At 43.7% G+C, this 22,524-nt stretch overlaps 2 protein-coding genes across 2 annotated transcripts in view; one reads left to right on the forward strand and one right to left on the reverse strand.

Annotated features, from left to right (window-relative positions):
• The window catches only part of T265_02816 (hypothetical protein), a gene marked incomplete at both ends in the record, with an annotated part of 48,321 nt that extends 31,288 nt beyond the window's left edge, over nt 1-17,033 (forward strand). The window contains 3 exons of the mRNA XM_009167160.1: nt 3,830-4,079; nt 6,189-6,796; nt 15,558-17,033. Coding sequence (XP_009165424.1) covers nt 3,830-4,079; nt 6,189-6,796; nt 15,558-15,860 — 1,161 coding nt within the window. The remainder of the gene's footprint in view (nt 1-3,829; nt 4,080-6,188; nt 6,797-15,557) is intronic.
• Nucleotides 17,034-17,136: 103 nt separating this feature from the next.
• Nucleotides 17,137-22,524, reverse strand: part of T265_02817 (hypothetical protein) — a gene marked incomplete at both ends in the record, with an annotated part of 11,202 nt that continues 5,814 nt past the window's right edge. The window contains one exon of the mRNA XM_009167161.1: nt 17,137-17,328. Coding sequence (XP_009165425.1) covers nt 17,137-17,328 — 192 coding nt within the window. The remainder of the gene's footprint in view (nt 17,329-22,524) is intronic.

Raw genomic sequence — 22,524 nt, forward strand, 5'->3', positions numbered from 1 at the left:
GTACGTAATGTTGTGGTATCAGCTCTCCACCTGATCTGGTCGAATTCTGCGTTTATCTCGCGCGTTCCGTACGGAAGTTGTGTTGCATAACTTTTGGTTCTTTTGTGCATTTCTTCGTGACATTGTCTCGTGACCCTTGTGTGTCGCTTTTTCACAGTTTCAATACATACGGCGCTGTGTGAAGAATGTCTGCAGACATCACTGGTTCACTCACTCCCAACTAGACTTTCTGTCTGGATCACATTCCGTTCAAACCGCTGCTAGATACATAAGGGTTTCGACATTTTTGAACTTCTTTTTCCAGTCGTGGCTAAATTGTGCTATTTTCTATCATAAGGTGTTTTGGTTTGTTATTGTTGGTGTTCCAGCTAATGATAGTGCATCTTTGGGGGAACTTGAGAAATAGTGGACGTTTGGCTGCGTTACTCCGATGAGAAGGGTTCATGTTCCGCCCCTCTCCGCCTAGGATGCGAGTCTCATTTTCCGGTTACTAAGTTGTAGCTGAAACCATCGTCGAGCCGCTTTCTTTTCATTTCTTCGAAATGTTTGGAAGATGACGATTATCCTGTTTCACGGATTTTAGTCACTCTTTATCTGTACTTCGCTGCCGTTTCTGACTACATAGATAGATGCTGTTGAGTAGCTTTGCGCGTAGTGTTCAGACGCATAAGTGGCGATGTATGCTTGAAAACTATACTATACATTATGGAATAGGATCAAGAGCAAGTTATCTACAACTCCAAACAGTAACGAGCTGAGTCAATGTGAATACAATATTGTAGTCAGACACCATCTTTTGCGAACATGACTTAATGAAAGCCTGGTCATGCAACTAAAGAAGTCTGGCTAAAAATAACATTTAGCCACTGGAATCGGCCAAGTAGCTTCCGACCATATGCAAGGGAATCCCATAGTATTCAGTTCTCCTGTATTCTCTCATTTCGCGCAGCCGTGTCATGACCTTCCCTCCTCGGAATGAAAAATAAGGAGCTTACCATGGTAGACTAAGGTGGGGCGTGTGTAGTACGTGCCCCAAACACGTTAGCCTGAAAGTTTTCAATTTGTTGCTCTAACGATTCTGCCTCGTTACTAAGCGCTTGCCTGCGCACCACTTCTTTGCTAAGATTGTACCTGGTAATGATAAGGCTCTTTGCGACGTACCTTCCCACAGTGACCACATTTCCTCTGCATGGAGCGCTTTTGGTCCCCATAGATAGCTCGGGCAAATTCCTGTTGACCTCACCACCTGCACTATAATGTCACCTGAATTGAAGATTGTACCTTTCTTCCTCCCAGTTCACCAACAGTTGGTTGTTCAACAAAAGATCGGTTGTTCTCCTCACGTGTCCCCACTGTTCAATAACTACAAGTCAAAGTATCAGTGGCAAGGCTCAGCACTCGACTACTCGTAATTCTGGAATACACACTTACTCGAATCTTGCCCTCGTTCTATGTAGATATGCGCCGGAATTTCTCGTTAGAGAGGGGAAACACTCCACATTCAACATCTAAGTGGCTTCTGAACCACCACCAAAGATGCTTGTGTGACGCCCTAAATCGGCTTTATCGTGATTGGGAAGAGATAATCACTACTTGTGGCGCTGGAAACTCAGCATTATGTTCTTTCCGAGCGCACTCACCACTGAATCTCAAAATGATCACTGTCATTCTTTGACATGGTGTTCCTTCAGGATCGGAATATAATTTTGTTAGAGAGTCTGTTGGACGTCAGCTTAGACGAATATTTAGTGTTAATAAGGAGGCGGAGTGGTGGAAGCTCATCAAATCGGATAGGCTAAGGCAGCAGGGTTTTCACGTGAGTTGTATCAGTTAAATCGCGAAGCGGAACCCAGGACGCCGCCTTTGATAAAAGCCAGCACTTAGATCGCCAGGCAGTATTTTGTCACCAACAGGTTAGTTGGTCACCTCCTTCTATAGATGCGTCTTTCATTCGATCCGCGCAAACTAAACAGTAGTCCGTGACTTCAGACTCTTCTCAGTTTATAATATGGCTTTCTACCTCTCGTAAAGCGCAAACCGGCTGGTGTGCCAGATAACCTTCCAAGAGCAGTATTAAAGGAGGGTCTTTTTGTTTCACCTTAAATAGGCTGTTATGGAAGCCTCAAACTTGTGTGTAGTCACTATACATACAAATTAGTTCTTGTGTATTTACCTAACGGGGATTCTCTTCTTCGGAACTGTAGCTGCTGGAACCGATGTGCCTATGGCACACGGTTTATAGCTGATAAATTGATTGAATTGGTTGAAACATGCACTGTGCCCTTCATTGCCACATTTATGATTATCTCGGAGTATACACCGAACCATCCAAATATATTCCCACGGCTGTTGTGGTTGGGCAACACTGCCCCTTCACCATTTATGCTCAATTTTGTCATCGATATTATCATGAAGGAATTATGATTCTCCGTATCGAAATCCAATCCATAGAAACATCAACAGACTTAGGCTGGGTTTTCGGCGTTATTTTGTTGTCTGAAAGGATGTTATCGGATGTGATCTCTTGCATTTTTCTGTTTTCCTTACGCCTTCAATGTGTGGGGTACTCAAGATTTTCAGTCTTCTCTGTGTCCCTTTACACTAAGAGGAACTTGAGTTTGTTGGGCGGTTTGCTTACCTGAGCAGCTGCTCGAGCCGTGGTTGTACTGTAATGGAAGGAGGCGATATATGCATACGTTTGCCAACTTCTGTCAATTGTCGCATCAGAAACGACTATCAGTGAAGCCAAAGTGCAGCATGTAATGGGAGCCTGATAATGATCAAACCTGGTCTCCCGGCCCGAGAACGCTTGATCATCAGTAGGATGTGTCAGCTGGCCCCAGCGTGTTCGCAGTCAATCGCTACTTAAGCGACCACTTGGTAATGAATCATAATCAGTAAGGCATGAGAGAAGTGGTTGAGGTGTGCGCAACATAGGTCAAACCACCTTTTATCAAATAAAAGCGCTGTTTTCTATCCGAAACCCGTTGGCGAGAGGTTCGCGGAGCGAGGGGGTAGTTTATGATTTTGAAGCCGAAATGAATGGAGCTGCTGTCAAACTTAGTACCGTGGGTTTTTTTCGCTTCTTTCGTCGGTGTCTACCTCATTCTTTTTGCACTTTGCGAGAAACTCCACAGGATGTCACCCAATTGGTCTCAGTTGTGAGCATTCTGTCGCTTTCCAGCCTGACTGACTAGTCCAATTTAGTCGTCGTATGCTGAGTGTTGGATGAGGTTCGCAAGGGACGTTTTGGTCAATCGAATTAAGGGCATCTTACCCCCGATATGATGCACAGACGCCTTTCTTTTGTTGTTCCACTTAGCACTTAAACTCCAGACCTCCTTCTTCCTGTATACCGGGGCGTTCTATCCACTGCTGTCGGTGACGCTGATGATAAGACGAAGAGTGGCCATCTATACAATTGGTTATGAAGTGTTTGTGTGATTCTGGTGTGACTCTTCTTCCGGCGCGGCGCAGCTCTCTGGATTGCACGTGATAGTTTGGAAGTGATGTCACTGGTGTCCTAGTTGTCAATTTCTCTCCTGTTCGTTTAACTGAGTATTTGGGGGATTTGCGCACCTGAAAGTGGGTTAGCGCAACTCTACTCTTCTTTGACTGCTGGTGTTTCCTAAAACATTTTGGTGTGGTTGTACCGCAGTGATGCGATTCCACTCTCAACACTGATGGTGTCCCAAAGTTTGTATCGGTTTAGGAATTGACGTAACGTATTTATCGATCGTCCATGCATTTTTACGTCGTACGTGTGATCTACTCTCTCCTGAGTTTTTGTTTCAAAATTCCAATGTCTTTATCGCTCCTTATTCTACAGTACCTGGAGGAGGTTTGCGGCATCAGTCAAGGATCAAACACTTTAGATTTAGGTAACCTTGATTACCATCGCTGTTTGCAAGAATGGCTATTGCTTCACGAGCGCAACACACAAGGTCGCTCCAGTCTCTCCCCAAGCACAAAGTCTAGTCATTATCATCTGACGGATGGACCTAGTCGTTCCTCTCCGGGTATATCGCCGCTCGGCACCGAGGAGTTCCTTAGTGCAGACAGTAAATCAATCTTTTCAAGTACGTCCCAAGATATATTTATTACCTTCGTCTTGAGTGTTATTTATTTATTTGGTAGAAATTCTCTTCGCCCATTTTAGTTCATCCATTTCTCGTCTCAAAGACTTGTCTATCTCTCTTTGTCGCCGGATATCAATTGTTTTGTAGTGAGTCCAGTCAACAATTGTTCATTTACTGAGCGATGCACTAATAGTAGGTTCTGGGGACGTTGCATCTATTTATCTCAATTAACGGCTCGACTAGCTTCAAACTGCTTACGAGAAGCGTGGTTGTCGCGTGCTTTTTTGTTCTTCTAATGGATTTGTTTGTGACTATCTGACTTAACATTCTGCCTCGGGCTGTACAAGAGGTTTCGTATGCACAGTAAATCACACACATTAGTCGTTTGAACGCTCTTCCCCCTATCCCGGCGTAGTTAATTTGTTGCGTCCACACCAAGGGGCGAGTACGGACATGGGGAGGGCTGATCAAACGAGTGATGTGAATGTAGATTCTACGAGTCCCATCTGTAAGTACGATAATCCCTGCGACATATACATCATTCTAGAATGTTAATTTGTGTTCTTCTAACGCGGTTGATGTCACCTAGCACTTTTTTCCAGTCAACTAAATTGAGTCACCTGTCATTCCTTGAGTGATTGTTGCTTGTTTGCAAGACACATCATGTGTCAAACTTAGGAAGGTATCAGGTTTGAGCGACCACTACCTGTCTGCCATGTTGGTGACAGAATACGGACCTTAAAAGCTCGCATGCAGACGTTTGCTTTTAGGGTACAGGGAACTGGGAAGGGAAATCAGCGAACGAATAAAGTTGAGGGAAAATGAGGAGTGGGCTTGGATGGGAAGTCCCACATTATGCCTGACTCATAAGGCAGTGAATGGGAGAATGATTTACTCGAGGGCTTTTGTTTCCAAAATATAAGCCGCGAGACAATCGGCTGTTGAGTTTTCTTGATGAAGCCTGCTCGGAGCCAACGATCCATTAGTTGAACCTGCCTGACTGCAGGGTAGTCCGAGGAAGTATGAAGTGAAACATGCGTCTCACTCCCGATGCCACCACTCAGCACAAATGCGTTTGGATCTGCATCAGGTTCTTCGTTGGTTTCAATCGTATTTCGACCGTATTTTTTGGTTGGCCGTCAGTCGTGCTCCGTTGAATGATCAGAATGTGTGGTTATTCGGGCCTTTCCTTCCTCGAGCAAGGCGATATCACTCTCTTCATAAATATTGTTTTGCTAGTCGCTTGGAGGAAATGCCTTCCTAACCCCATCGGAGGGAACACTCCACATAGGTCTTCCCTCATTCGGAGGTCCTATGGAAAAGGTGTAACGTTAGCTCCATGACCTAACCGAGCTAAACCGATGGAGGAATGACTGATCGGTCTCGTCGTCTTGTTCGGAGAGATCTTGAGAAATTAAAGAAAATCCTGGGGCGATAGTGTGTGGGGTATCTTTTCCACACGGACAGCACTTGGATTCTGTGACGTTTTGGGAAGACTGCTTACGCTTTGTGAATACTATGTAACTTGCAAGCATTGGAAACTAATTTTCAATTTGTTCTCAAGTTGCCTTTGAGTACATTGCAAAGGTGTGCTTTCACATGCACTTGGTTTAGTTGCTAATTCCTGCCTGCCCTAGTCTATCTCACTGATTTACCCGCCGCCTACACACAGAACCATTATCGTAATTGCAAGCTGTCACCATTTCCTCCGCTTCATTTCGCACTTTTCTAAAGTCTGTACAAGCCTTTCTCCACAGTGTTCAATTATTTGTTCCAAAATGCTTTTTGGGTTTAACCGTGCGATACTAATTTGTGGCTATCTACGACATTTATCATTTAAACCAGTGTTTAATCGCGTTGTAGACTCATCCCATTAATTATGCGAACTACCTGCGTCATTCGGAACCCTGGCCTACGCGCCCGATAACATCTTAGAAAAGCTGTTCCGTGTTTGGTAGGGAGAGACAGGGAAGGTTTTACAGTGGCCACACAAAATCTATACGGCCCTATACTGTCTCATTCCACCCTTCACTACACGCGCCTCTTCCAATGATTTACCTGATATTTGGATGCAAATATTCGTTTTTACACCCTCCGTTAACCCGTCAGGTCCCGGATTGATCACTGGCTCGGCACCAGCTCCGAGCGCTCCTTTGACAAGTTGTTCCCGTCTCAATTCTCCAATGGCTTCCGGCGTTTTGATTGGTGGTTCACGGGGTTCGAACTTGGCTGATTCATCTTCACGAATGATGCGCACGCGTTGTACTTCGTTAAGCGTCGCAGGCACTGGGCTTGCGGCTGAGTTCATTTCACCAGCCGCGCGCTTACCAGGCATAGATTTCTCATCTGGTCAACAACAGCAATTGAGGCACCAGCGCTTACTTCCATCTCACCCTCTCTCTTCACAAGGTCGAGCGGTGCATGTTACACAGCACGCGGCTTTGCCCGAACAGCCTACCCAACCAGGCCGTGGCTCCTCCATTATTACCACTCAGACTGGACAGTGGCAACCACACCAGACATCACATCCACAAAGCCAGTTCCCCTTGCAAAATAATCCGTTCTCAAAGTACCGGCATGTGCATACACGTCCGACTGGATTTTCTATGGATCAGAATATGGATGTGTCGGGTCTTAGTGCAAGTCTACCTGTTAATGTCAATCCACTCCTTTGCGGATTACAAAACCATGATGAAATAAAGGCGAATGACCTTGGAGTGAGTTTATAATGGTTACGCACTGCTATCTTGCTGGCTATACCTTTGTTTAATAGTTTGTTTTAACTGGTACGCTCGAACTTTATTGCCTGATTCCTTTAGCTGTGTCCAGTCTATACATAACACGAATATCACAGTTGACCGTACAGCATTCATCCCAAACTGTCAGCTTTCCATGCTACAATGGGCTTTTGCATTGGTATCAACATCACAAATGTCTTCCACAATTTGGGACCCGTGTTGCGACAACTTTAGAAATATTAATTTCAAGAACAACATATACTGAAAGGTGGGCTGTCTTGAATGTTGAATGGGCTGTTCTGTCATTGGGCAGAAGTGACGCTTCCATACCGGATAACTTTGCAGCAATAGGCTTATCGGCTTCCCCCAGTTTTAGACATGATCAGTTTGCAGTAAATGTTTTTTCTGATCTTTCCGGTACAGTAATGTGAGTCATAGCAGAACGGTCTTAGCTGCCACGTATATTTCATACCACAATTTACCTACTGTCCAAATAAAATTGTCACAGGAACATCGTAGCAGTTCTTCTCACTCTTATGATAGTTCTTTCAGCTGTTATTATTATTATTATTATTATTATTATTATTATTATTCTATTACATTACGGAAAACAAGAACTAATGCATCGTTCAGCAGTGTCAGTGGGTTAGGCCCACCTCATCAGGCTGGCTTTGTAAATACATTGGAGCTGCTTTTCGCTACCTCCTGTCTATCAGGATAACAATATCTTAAAGAGTTCTCTACTTTGTGTGTAAGTTTTCAAGTTAATTCAAGTTTTGTGTGTTTACCGGATAATGATTTCGTGCATTTATCATCAAAGCAATGGGAAAATCACACTCTTCAGTTCGTACGTTCGTTTATCTCCGGTTTGTTTTTACACTGACTGTGATTTTTCCAACAAAATTCGCTTTTTCCAAGCGCCTTTGATCGATAGAACTCCCTCGTTACACTCTCCTACTTGATTGAAAGCTGTTATCGCTTTAAGGGTAGGAGCTGTGCTCCCAAACTGTAGATATTCATTTCATGAGAAAACATTCATTAGGTTTAAAGAGATGTTAGTGTGTCCCTGCAATGTTTTGCCCGAATTTTCCTCATACTCGTCTCTTTTTGATTATTTTTCCCAAACACTGATATCCTCTGGTGTTCTTGCCAATGCGTTCTGATTGTAGTGAGCAATCAATAGCTTTTCCGGTTATATCACTGTCCACGTGCACATTAGCGTTATTTGGAAAGACTAGACACCATTGAGGTGAATCACGGTTTGTTCTTTCGTGAATTCAAGCGCGAAGTTACAGCTTCGGATGTACGGGTTCGTCAGGTACAGCAATACCATTCGGTAAGCGATACCCATAATGTGGGAACACTGGAATTCCCCGTGGACTTATTGCTCAAATTGTCCCAAGAATTTAGAATTGTTGTTCCCGCGAGCAACTCTCTCTCTCTTAGCTGTTACATTTGATGTTAGATTTTCTAACGTTCACTTAAGAAGGTGCCTAGCTAAGAACTAAGAACGAACAACAGTTGTTATCAGACCTAATGCGTGATCATTTGAGTGTGTGATTAAGACATCTATCCTTGATGCTGACAAACATGGCGTACCCGTTATCCGAATTTGCTTGTTTCTTGTCTCGCTGACCGCAGCTCTATCCCCTAAGCCTGACATCCCATGAGCCCAAGTGACAGGGCGGCGATGCCCACTAGTTTTAAAAGCCGTTTCTTGTTAGAGCCACCCTCTTGCAACTCATATCCTCGATAAAGACTATATGCTGTCTAGACACGGTGTGTTCCCTACAATACCGTGGGTTGTGCCTAACTTTGAACACAATGACGTTTTAATCGTTTTATAGGTGAAACTCGTAATATGGTGGCTTGTGTCACGAGGATACTTCTTCTTTTTCATTTCAGCTTTTGGTAGGGGTATTTATTGCTAATTTCGTTGATGGCAGTCACCTGGGGGCTGTTCGTCGGTGGGATAATTATTCTGCCGTTTAGCTACCAATCAACTCTGTCTGTACAATCGTGGTCACAGCAAGTCCTTTTTATTACCATTGTAGGATTAAAATCTACTCCGAAAATTCATTATGAATGGAAAACCAGCCTTTGTACATAACAGAAGGCCATTAACCAGCAGATTCATATACGGAATAGACTGGCAAAATGGTGACAGATCTCACCAGCTTCTGTGACGAAACACATGTACAGAGTAAGCTAGGGGCTTCTTGTCTTATTTACATAAGAGGCATTGTGGGTTGTGTCAGTGACTCATACTGGGAGCAGTCGGATAACATACCTGTCATGTAGATAGCGAGTGTGTACCTATTTACATTACAATTCTGGTTCTTTCAAGTTCAGCTCAATCTCTTGAGGTCGTTCGAAGTGTGAGAGATCCAGGGCAAATGCACTTAATGTCTGTGTATGATACAGCTAATCCACATACATGAAATCTTTCCAAATGCAAAAATGTTTGAAGACAGCCTGCCGAAGTGAAACGGCTGAACAGATAAACAAAGTAACGAGAAACTCGAACTAGGAGGGACCCACCAAGGCTCCTGGATGTTTGGCCAGTAGTATGTAAACATGAACATACAGTCATATTATTGCCCTTGCTCACTGTTCAAAAGTGTCCCTTTTTTTAGAAAACTTCCGCCTCGCTGTTCCTTTCGCTTAGTTATAATTCTTCCACAAATTGTCGATACTCACAATCCAGTATAATCGCGTCAGCAAGTGCTTCCAAGGTAACTTCTTACAATGCTCATCTGGTTTGTCGATTGATGATTGATCAGGTGGCCGTTGATCTGTTCACCGATCTCATTAGTTATCTTACCACTAAAGCGTGCACGGATGATATCTGTTCGCCTGGGGACGAAGCATTTGCAAGCCAATTGCTAGGCTTGGCGAACAGATGAACAGTCACCTGATCAACCACCAGTAAATGCATCCGAACTACCAGCAGTTCGATACATTTTCTAAGTTGTCAACTTTGTTTTATTGATACGATACCAGGTAGTGCTCCTCAAGACATGGCGGAAATCCTCGGACATTGCATGCAAACCGGCTGTAGGTGTGTGTGTGTGTGTGTGCGAAAATGGGTCCCCCACGAAATTTCTTCAGTTTGCATGTTCTCATAACGGCTTCCCATATTTTTTTTGCTTCTAGCTTCTGGCCTTTTATCTCTGCTTTCGAGTTTTTTTTTCGGATAAAATTTGGTCATCCGATTAGCAGAATTCTGGAGTTCACTTGGAAGGATTTGTCAAGTGCTTGATCTTGATGGTCTTCCGTACATGTTTTGGATAATTATCTCTGCTATTTATCAGGAAAACAATGAGAGAACCGCACATTGCCTGTTGGTTGTGTTTCCCTTGAGTACCTTCTGTAGTGCCTTACCAACAAGCGTAGACTTTCAGAAACTCTCATCCTACTGAGGCGTTTCGAACGATATGTGTCTTCATGGGTGAAGATGCAATGTGAAATTGTACAAGTCCATTTCTTGGATGTAGATTGAACTCTATCCAGAACTTTATCTTCAAAAGCGCGGTGGTCTCCCCCGAACGCTCATCACCAGCCCCTACTGCTTCATGGGTTGTGCCTGTCACAGATCCTATGACGAAATGTTATCCCATGGAATTTTCACAAAATGCTTGTGTTCACAAATAACTATGGCGTGCGAGTCGTTCGACGACAAGGAAACAGGACGTCTCAACGAAACGTGCTCGCCAGCTACTCGCATGTTTTAGACTCGGGCATAGTGCGCCAAATGTGCACGATATTCACTCTGTAGCAGGTTCTAAACCCATTCTATCAGTATGGTAAGTACTTTTTCCAAGTTACACCGTAGAATCCTCTGGCGTGAAGTAGAAGGATTCAAAGCGATCTCATATTTCATGTGACGCAACGAAATACAAACTCAATTCCCCCCTGCCTATCCACGTCTTTGGCGGAAGCACTTGTTCGAGCAACCATTCATTGTAGTGCATAGCGGTGGGTTGGTGGTTGTGCTACGCACTACTACGCTCCCCAGTAACGCACTGATGATATCACCTCGATTGGTGATGAAACGTTTGCAATCAAATTGCCCAGCTCAGAGAACAAGCCAATGACCACAACCATTCATTCGTTGCTTTGTGCAATGCACAGAACGTACTGTTACTTGCACGTGACCATATTCGATGGCAGCGATGGCATGGCCCTCTAAATGATCACGCCGCGTGTCGCTGATGACAAATACCCCAGAGTAATTATTTACGGTGCTGCAAAAAAGTTATACAAACCGACGCTCACCATTTGTATTCAACCATATGAAGGTATCGCTTTTTCATTTATGGCAGAATGGCACAATGTCAAAACAGGTGAGTCCAAGAAGTGGAGTAACTAGAATTACGAGAAAAAACAAAACTGAAGCCAAACTAACATTTACCATCACAACGAATTGGTTTGATTTGTTACGGGGATACGTCCATGTTTGTAGTTTGAAGCTGAAGTCAAGACACCACGCGTCTGTTTGGTGTGGTTATTGATCCGTTCTGACCAGACAGCTGACACAAACAGACCATTGTTTCGGTTGACACACGCAGGCTGAATGTGAACCGTTGGAGACTGCGCACAGCGTGTATCGAAAGCCTCGTTTCGGTTAATGTAGCCGAGTTGCTCGAACAAGGCCTTGTGATTCTCTGATAGGGCTAGGAGAGCACTGACTGAATTGTTCTTCAGCTTACGGTATTTTGACGCGAAACACGGGCATCTACCTTATGTTCAACAATTCGCACTCAATTATGTACTGAGTATGTATGTCCCATTTAAGTAGCACATCTCATAGCAAATTTCATGTTTAGTTTGGTCACTGGGATACTGGGTCCCTGCTCGTTTATTTTACTATCGACTGTAAAAAACAGTACATGTGTTGATACCAGCTAAAAATATTGGAATTTATTCAGAAGCCTGTGGACAGTAGATCTGCATGGTCGATAGAAGGGTCCCGCCTTTAGGCTGTTTAGTTGTCTTTGGCTGTTTAATCACCCCCTCCCCTCTCTAAACTACTAGGTAGTTGTTTTGGTACAACATATTTTCGGCGATGTTAATTTAATCAGATTTAGACAGTTTGTCTTGACAGATCCCTTTTGCTGTTTTTGTCAATGGCTGCCCCATATCCACCGGACAACGTGGAATAATCCATGTATCGTTTAGAAAGAGCTGATATTCTGTACACAGACATATCAAACCTCGATTCACCAGCTGTGAGAAGACAGTATTACAGTTCGATTCACGCTCTCAATTACACACGTCGAACTTGCGCTATTGCGTGGGGATTTCAGAAAAAAAACTTGTAGGTCACTGGAAAACGTTCACCGAAAGACTACATACATATCGTGGACATTACGCTGCCGAATTCGCGCTTGGTATCGAAAATGGATCGCTAGCTGGTTGTTCTCGGAAATGTCCACCAACCTATTAGGATAAAGCATCACTTGTATTGCTGGCTTTAACTCGTAGTTTTAGGTGGATTGGCTTACGTCTTTCGTCTCTTCCAAACAGGTCTCCTTCCTTTAATACCCTTTTTCGCGTGCTCATGAACTTTTCGGAATGATACTTTTGCAGAAGTAAAAGCTGTTGGGTTCATCAGTCTTTTACGCAGCACTAATATCGCGGACTGGCTGTACCAATTTATTCAGAAGTCCAACTCGAAATTCACGCGAGTCGTGACACAAAGTAGCTGGAAAGCTTAACACTGGAAAAAGTTGACAGCTTAGGAAATCAAAAGGTCCTCTTTTTTTAAACAAAAATATCACAGCAATCAGAGAACCAAATTGTAACGTGATAGAAACGACAGCATGCTTGGAAAGTATCCGTGTTTGAGTAGTACCTGCAATCATTTCATTCACTCGCCACCGATTTGATTAAGCTACGAAATCACTTGATTGCACGCAGTTTTTCAAGACCAGTTTACGTTCTCCTGGCGCAGGATGCATTTATTTGGATAACACGGTTTACGGAGAGTTGGGGATGCGAGGAATGACTATATTCATCTCTGCGTTTATTGCACTGAGACATTTCGAGGATTGGTCTTGAAAGATTGATGGTTGCAAGTAATGTCACCACCACTGTCGTAAACAACTGTCTCAATACTGAGGAGTATCATCATACTCCCATGCAACCGAAGCGAGTTTATTCTGAAAATCTTGGAGGAGGAGAAGCCAAATGAATGAGCAAGGGAAGAGCCTGACACCTGCCTGTCACAATCAGTTCGAGGGGACTAAACCTTCGTATCTTCACTCCGACAGTTGGGATGGAAGTGGGCAACACGGTCGTCACCTAAATCGGTTGCCTGACCCATCTTGCAATGTCTGAAGCCAAGCGCGGGGACAGCCAGGCGAATCGCGTCAACAGAATCCAGGCTTCGTGTAAACTCGTTCATACCCTTCTGTCAATTTTATTTGGCAGCTTGCACCGTTTTGACGGAGGTTTAGGGGACATTCCAGTCTCACTGTTTGATCATTAAGCGTCTTTACCACGCAGTTTATAGTGATGGTTTGGTTAGTTCACCTTCACTTGGACAACTCCGCTGAACCTCTTACAGTATGAGTGAATATAACTTTGATAGACGATTCGCTTAGATGCTGGAACATAAACTTAGGGGACGTTAAAAATGCTGAATTTTCGTGATACTGAAAGTTGTAAAAAAAAGCACTTTATGCTAAAAAGTTCTCTCGATGATTTATTTTCATTTCATACGGTATCCGAACGTTTCGGTTGGCAAAATCCGATCGATGAGATTCTCGCTGCAAATATAGTCACACAGTAGCGTTCCGAGCTTGTACACATTCATTGTCAATAGGCCACAAAATTTAGAACGAACTAGCCTCTGTCACATAGCTCGTGTCACACTCCTAAAATTTTGAGGGAAAACGGAATTAGATTGGCCAATTAAGTTGCTTAGATAAACACTATTAGAGCTGGTAGCACTGAGCCTGATGGTCAAGAGTTGAGTGATGGTTGCGATAATGGCACACAGAATCAGTCTGTTGATCGGATCGATGCTCGATATGAAATGTGAAGTCAAGCCTTCGAGGTCTGGTTAGTGGAGTTGGGAATAAGGTCATGAGTGTTAAGGAACCCAAAGTCAAATTCTTACTGACATTTGTCTCAACAAATGGGAAACGTGGATGTCGAATTAAGTTGCCTCACTACTCTTGGGAGATAAATGTAAGTTGTTTTCGGTATTTTCGTGGGTTGTTACTAAAGGTCTCTACTTTCATCGCAGTTCAAACGATCTGGTGTGAAGTTGCGGTCACTGTCACCATTCTTGCGCTTATTTGACATAGGCATTTGACCAAATATGACTCCGTCATCCATCCGCATTATGTTACTTTTTTTCTTTGAAGAATTGTCTGTCAACAAAGTGTATCTATTTTATAGATCACAGGCATTTGGAATCAATGTTATAGTATGCTTAGTCTGGTAGTTTTTGGAATAGTTCTGGGCGTTAGTGGCCGATTCTGAGGTTTCGATCAACTATATGTCTAAATATGAGAAAGCGGAATTCAAAACAACTAAGTGAACATAGGTAATAAGTTGTGTTAACCGGGTGAAAGACCGTCTCACTATCGAATGCGCCTGCTACTTATTCGTTCTTTCTCTTAATTTTAGCCTCTGGTGTCACATGTAGCCATAGGTACCTATACATCACTAGACGGAGTCTGAATAAAGAGATAAATGATGGAACCAAGTGTTACTTCGAAATATGATTGGTTAGCTTGGTCACACTCGCGAGTGGCATTGTGGAGACAGCATCTCAGTTTGACGATATTCGTTTCGCGATAGTGGATGAGCCGGTACCACTCTTTATACGAATGTTTTCTTCGTGACATTGCTGTTTGAGGTGCCACTTACAAATGGATGGAACTACGGAGTCCACTCACTCGTTTCTCATTTTGTTTCGTGTATATGCGGCATGCAATTCCTTCATTCCATCTCCGATGTGCTGATCATACTATATCACTTCTAATTGGTCTAATTCCGGAACCCACCGATTCACACCTTTTACCATTTAGTGAGATTAGTTTGTTTTCAAACATAACACAAAGTAAGATCCAGTGGAGGTTCTTGTTCTTGTTTTCCCCTATGGGAGAGCCAAAACAAAATTTATATGCAGCTTTTTGCCTTTGCCGGTCACCACCGCAGATAGGTCTAACTGTTGTCACTGATTCCCCGTTCGGCTTCATTCACCTGCGGTTTGACTGCGATTGTTTGCGATCTGCTTGTTTACATGCTGGATACCTTGCATGGCGATTCGTGTGGTTTCGCTATAGTTGGGTGGTCATTTGATGTGACGTGGACAGTTTTTGCATCAGGATTGGAGGGTCGGGATGTGACTGCAGGAGGCGGTATTCTTCTGTATCTTTTGGACTTTTTCTAATCCGTGTTCTGAGTTTTCTTGTGTACCATTCCTTGTCCGCAATCCAGTTCCAGTTGCGGTTTTCCGCATGTCCCTCTTTTGAATTACTCCTCACGCTTTAGAGTGCCAAATTCGTAGTTTTGTCGACTCTTCTTAGCCTATGCCATTCGATAGTGTTTTAGCAAACAATGAAACAATGATGCCTTCATTGTCATCCATTGACTTGCATGCATGAGGACTAGTCCAACAAACATTGTCTGCGTTTCTGTGTGGACCATGTCTACTTTACGATTTGCTGGCAGTTTGTTTTTCATCGTTTCCTTTGCTTCACTTCCTCTTCGCGTTTTCTAGTTGGCTCATGTTTATTCGTTTGAGCGGGAGGAATTTATTCCACAAATGAAAACTGAACCACCCTCCGATCCGGACTCACAAACGGGCGAACTGAACTTTACCGACTCCGGTCCTCCTACACTTGATATTAGCACGAGCCAGTTCGAAGCACTCGTGGCGTCTGTTTCTCCACCGTCGAGTTCGTCACGATTGGCCGCTGCAACACTCAGCATGCAGAATCCGCTTCATCAGAATGTCGATTCTCCCACCAACGCCAGCTTTGACACTGACGATTTCCGATTTGACGATGTTCCAATGGAGTGACTTACTCCACTTCCAGCTGCTTTACTTAATGTGATGATGAGTCTACCCGACTCTTTTGGAGCAGATTCTAGGAAAAGGGTGCCCCACCTTTAGACATTGTCATAACTTCCCCTATTTCACACAGAGTTCCTGACATTGTTTTCACCAGACGCGAGTTCACTCAGCTGCGCTCATCTCGTCGAGATCGACCCTTTGGTAGTCAGCAGTTGCTTGACAAATGCATGGTTTCCCACTTCTTCCCTCCATAATCTGGCCTACCCCTTCTTTTTCTCGTCCTTGTTTCTGTCTTTCGCGCTTGAATGGTCCATATTTTACTTATTGGATGATTATCGGGCATTTGATCCGTTATTTCCTTACTCCTCTGTCACCTTGGATGTAGCCGCATTTTCGCCGTACTTTTGTGCCTTGTGATGATGATGGTTATGTGCCGTTCGGTTATCCTCCTGGTGTACTTGTGTTTGTTGCTATTTTATACCTGTGCCCAATTCATTAATTAACCAATTGTGAGTGCGCACATACACTGAGTTTTTCGTTATGACTCTACCCCGTTCCCTACAAGATAGATTAACCCAGAGTGAGATATTTTAGTTCACTCTTATTTCTTATCTACGTGAATCGACCCAAGTTTCTTCCACCGCTGACCCTGTGTACATACTCCAAGGCCACTTGTTCCCTTGCAAGCATCACTTCATCAGTTGTTTTGGTCACCTTGTTCATCATCACCAGGAATATTCATGCAATAGTGTGGCATATATTTCTTCACTTTATTGCGTGGCTTTTCAGACTGTCAACTTTCCATGTTTGTTGTGGCTTTTGTCATCTATTTGCTTCACTACTGCATACGTTCACCGCTGTACTCATTTCTCTCTCTATGATTTTTTCATCATTGCGAGCAACTGTTGTGTTTTCACCAGGAAAACAACTTTTTAACGCCCACAAGATTCCTTTTTGTCTTCAATTGTCCCAGCCGACCATTATCATCATCACCATCATCTAGTGTGTCTCTATCTCCGAGCGCCATACACACGATTTTGTATTCTATTTATTTTGTTTATCGCAGTGCGTATCGCTTGTTTTGCCCATACTTGCGCTCTGTGACCCGCTTTTATTCCATTATCACCTGTGGATTTTTAAACCCTTAATGATGATGCTGGCGATGCATAAACATTTTTTCAATCTCGTGTTTTTTCTCTCGCTCATTTCGACGTTCTAGAACGTGACCTGATTTCGAGTGCGAATCTTGTCTTCGTTTTCCTCGTGTTGCATAACCTTGGCCTTACTCGCGACCAAATCCGGTTTGACGAAGTCTGACAACCGGTTTCTTGACTTCAGTCTGGCCGAGTGCGTGACCGTAGCGCACCTCCTCGGATCTCAGGACCATATGCTGTTGATGGTTTTCGGTTAAATCCCCTTGGGTAGTTGACACACATACAATTCTTGACTCCGATTTCACGCCTTCATATTCTCCCTGAGGCTTTAGTCATTTCTCAAGTCGCCCTCGCTCATTTAAAAAAAAACTTTTTACCGTACCAACACAAGTACATGGTTTAGCGATGAACGACTGGTTCGGGACGTTGGAGTACCCCGTGAAATATTTTTGTGCCACTGTGGTTTTGTTTCCGTGTAGTTGCGTGAACTTCGTTAATGGTGAATAACGGTAACTAACTGATATCACGTTCAAGTAGAACATAAGTTTGGTTGAAACTCAGAAACCGTGCCTGCATGATGAACCCGTAATAGGACAAAATCAGCCGTAGATTGTCGGTGTTTTCAGCAACCTTATGAGTACCTCATTATTCTTGATTCTTATGTTGGACAAAATCATAGATTGTCGGTGTTTTCAGCAACCTTATGAGTACCTCATTATTCTTGATTCTTATGTTGTGGTCGCAGTGCGTCAGACTGTCATGTGAGACTTCTATGGGTTTTCGGCTTCGAGACATTTCATCTCCTCTTGGTTCGACCATTTCAACCCGTCTGCACATCAGCCGGGTTGGTGTCTATGGTGGGATGCGTAACTGAACGATGTCTCCTTTGACGGTCATGGGAGAACTTACTGCACTCACTTTCGTCTGAAAACCCGTTTGAATCCATGGTAATTTCACTGAACAAGGCATAGATTTTACGCCAGGTCGGTTCTCAGGAGAACTGTCGCAGAGCATGAACCGTAGTTTATTGTATTGGATCATATTTTAGAATATCTGATGAGGACCTGGTTGAGTCTCCATGTTCATCCTATCAGCTGACACAATATGCTACAACAGTTGGTTGAAATTGCCGATCAGACGACCGACTTTGAGCAAAGCGCAGCACGGACCTTGACGTCAGATCGGTGATTGTTCCCGATAGTCTAGTGTGTAGGATTTTGAAATACCAGTTTGACTACTTCGATTCGGCTCCCCTAGGGGCTTGCAAACTTGCTACATGCGGTGACCCAGCGAGCAAGATACGCTTTTTTTTACCTGAGACAACTGACGCTAAGAGTTCGTAGTGTATAGCCTGCGGTGAGCGGACTTGCTTACACACAGAAAGGACAACAGTGGCATATATGTCTCGCTGGGCCTTCAGTGTGGCCTGAATGATTTTATGCGATCTATCAACCTTTGTGAAGTATTTGATGGTCACCAACATTTTGAATTTCAGTGACGTTTTTGGTATTAGGTCAATCGCTTGTGACATGGTGAAATATTAGGGAGGAGCGATGAAGTTCAGAAGCATTTGAATCAAAACGCGTTCTGCAGTGACCATAAAGCACCGGTATGCTGTTCCACTCTTTCTCAAACTCATCGTTACAGCGTGGAACAATGGGGAAGAGTGCAGTTGGGCTCTCTTCAGATAAGCAACCCTTTTACAAACAGTACAAGCAAACGACAATGAGGGCACTTCAAATTTCTGCACTATTGTGATGGAACCTCAGAGCTGTCCAAGTTATACTGATCTTCCCAAACAACACACTCTAAGCACGTACACTTCCTCCAAGGTCATAACTATTCCGACCTACAAAATCAGATCCTTAGGAATATTTGACCACTGTCTTAGATGCGTCATTGTTATGCAAACAGCGGGCTAGCAAGCACCATGACTTCGCGTTTGGGTAACAGTTAGTGCATGCACCTGTTGAAAATCTTTTGGTCTTCACATACATTGTAGTTGTGCCACAGGAGGGTTTTACCGCGCTAGGAAGGTAGCGTTTGCTTAAGTTGATCGGTGTTTCTCTAACGCTCTGCTTTGTATAGATACAATGAGTGGGTGAACGTACAAAATCACTGCAGCCCAACCGGGAACGCATAAACTCGCTGGCTACCTTTCATATCCAGTAAGCGTGTTCCTGGGTGTAAAACGGCCGAACGTACCCATTGGCATCAATAAAGACAACTTGTTAATAGAATAGAAGGCGTAGATCTGACAGACGTGCGGAGAACGGTTTTAGGTCCGTCGGGCTGACACGTGGTAGTGTGGAGTTATCAGAAAGCGGAGTTATCAACGGAAGTAGCTCGGATATGAAGTGCACTCACTCTCACCCACCCCCTGCCTTTCCCCCAACTAAATTGTACTAGCGTTTGAAAGTCCACACGGACCAGCAAAATTAACCCGTGGCAATCACACTGACTGACAGGACCCTTCAAGTGACTTTCAGCATTGGTCTACTGCTAATCTGAAGGGGTCTTACTGACTGGAGTTCCGTCCGCATTAAAACCTGGCCAAATTGGTGACCTACTCACTTCGTCTGATAAAGGTTTTGTGCCAAAAGCGAAATGTTACTCAGTTGAGAACTACCTTCCTGTTTACCAAGCCATTCCGAAACGATGGCTCGCTTACTCCATTACGCCGGTCTCTATGAGGATGAGTCGAATTTATGAATTTGTCGAACTCCATCTGCGTAAGAACGGTGGTAAGATTTCAGGCTCTCACCAATTTCCTCCATTCTTGCTCTCAGTAACAGGCCATAAACTGTCCAATGGACATTGAACGACAGAGCTGATCTTGAAACAATTTTTGGACAAGAACAGGCCTGATTATATAATGACTGGGCTCAGCAGAATGCGTCTAAACCATAGGAGTCGATATTTTTGGAGTAGCCGCTCGGGTTCGCCTTCGCGAGAGCATCGGAGGAAGGTCTGTTACTTCAATGCATGGTCTGGATAACGTAGCCTGAGAATACTCTTCAAAATGGATTCTCAATACACTGAAACACACCGATCAATTTCACAAAAAAGGGAAGCAACTCGGTTGGCCGGTTGATAGAATCGTACTGAAGGCTTCAGATTAATTTGTGCCGAATCGTATGCTTCACTTGCATGACGCTCTCCAGAAAACCGCTCAAAATGATAACTGAGTCTTCCTGCTTGCTGAATCCTATGGGATGGATGACTTGGTCGTTTCTGAGTGTTGTTCAGGAGTCTTCGTTTTCAAGGTGAGATAGCTAAGACTGAACCTTCCTTTGCTTAAGGATTATGGAATAGGATGCCTTCAGGTTAAGTTTTCGCAACTCTCAACGCAAATTCATCAACATCCTTATTGGGTAAGCTTCTAAAATTTCATCCTGTTGGCCGTGACGTTCAAGTCGTGTAACATAGCTGCCTACCTCACCAAAGCAAAGATGATGTTTTCGGAGAAAACAGGTTGAAAACGGTAGGTTGTCTACACTAACATACTGTTGTATGATTTCATCAATGAAGCAGCCCGGACAGCATAATCTTATTAGTTCTGTAACAACTAATTAAATTTTTCAAGAACTTGTGGACAGAACAACATCTGGTGGCATGTTTCGAAAAATACAATGTTCCAAGTGCAAGAATACGAGTAATGAGAAAATGAGAATTGAGCTCTTATTACCTTCTTTATAACGTAAGACCCATAACCGTTTCCACTTTTCAGTCTTATTGGAAAATATGGTCTGACCAATTAATAGGGCAATTAACTCCCTACGTTTTATCCATCCGATATTCCGATATCTAGAAAAATTTCGAAGTGAACACTGTAGTCAACTTTGGTCGATGGTTCGTCTTGGCACACATCTCTATAGAATTTATTGTATCTGGTGATGTAAGGTCTACCTTAGTCAACATACATGAATCACATTCTAAAGAGGCCATATTAGAATAGACCATTTTCGTTTGGTTCACTATAGTCTCTGTCATCGTCTTGGATCTGCCCAAAACGGATCACTTTTATTCGATTGGTTCATGGCGCTCCACTTTAGGCAACGGTAGTAGTTATGCGCCTTGTAGACGAAGTGATGCCATCAAACTTTCAACCACCTCCAACTTTAGTCGGATACGTACCGGCTAGCGCAATGCAAGAGAGCCAGTTCTATGACTGATATATCCTGGTCTTTGTGGACGGAAATTTGCCTCCTGAGGACAGCTAGAAGGGTTTCTCTTTGGGAATTAGGTTAGGGGCTCTCAAAAGGTATCAGTTTCAGGATGGAACTCATAGGAGAGGACGAGGACGATCAGACTCATATCAGAGTGTCCTTGAAGGTTATACTAACTGGAATTTCAGTTACAAATCAATCATTACCGAGTGATCAACCACCATATGATGAGACGGTTCAGGGATAAAGTCAAATTGGTCGCCAATGTCTTAACAAATACGGTCGAGCGTGGCGCGTCCTCAAACTAACCTGCTGTGCGCAGCGATGTCAGTAGTGGGATATTATTGTCATTGCTATCTGTGTTCTCGGAGTAGACCGGCCATACACAGTTAAGTAGATCGGACCTCCGGTCATAGGCTCCATGCGGACTCCGTTGGGAAAATGTTGCTTGTCTTACGGATCATGCTGGCAAGGTGAAAGCTTGAGGTAAAGCACTTGAAATCAACCCAGCTTCCTTGACACTTATTCGCCACTCAGCTCTTAGAAGTAATAGGCAAATTCATCTCTGGAACAAATTAGTCGAAGAACAGCCAATGGGACTATTTGGATAGGTTCCCGCTCCCCAGAAACCTCCCTACAAGGACCGTCGACGAACCACACCGTAGCGGGGTCCACTTTAAAATGCTGGACGTCGTTCAGCACGTCCACACGATTCTGAGAGATGCGGAAAGTGTGAAACGAATCCGGAAATCATTCAAGCTACACAGAGTAAGCACGATGAATTGTACCGAAAACGGACATCACTGAAGCTGTATTTGCCATAGTTGAGCTGAAAAAGTCGACATGAACAGTCACTTTGACGAGAATTACGCTGTACTTTGACCACCGGTTTGTCAGAATGATGGCTTTTAACAGAGACCTGAAAGGATCGTCCATTCATTTGCTCAAGAATCTCGAACCCGTAGAATGAGCTTCGTGGAATCCCTGCGTGGGCTTATAGTGAGAGCTACACGAAACAAGGTGGTAAAATTCAATCGTTTGAAGGTAGGCCCCCAATATAGGGCACTGGTAAAAAGTTTGGGATGACAAATCCAGTGGCAGCAATCAATTAAAGACATCCGGACGGGGTCATTAGGTTGTCATTTTTGAACATATCGAAGAAACGCTTCTCTAGATTGTTGAAGTGCGCAACAACAATCAGGTGAGATCCACCAAACCGAAGGCCATAGCGCTCGTAGAAGACCCATGTTGGCGCAGTCTGAAAAGGAATTACGGCGCCCCACTAGTACATTCGCGTTTGCGTCATTTCATTTCGACTTAACTATATAAATTATATATATATATATA

Source organism: Opisthorchis viverrini (assembly GCF_000715545.1).
Source record: "Opisthorchis viverrini unplaced genomic scaffold opera_v5_37, whole genome shotgun sequence".
NCBI classification, from domain to species: Eukaryota; Metazoa; Platyhelminthes; class Trematoda; order Opisthorchiida; family Opisthorchiidae; genus Opisthorchis; species Opisthorchis viverrini.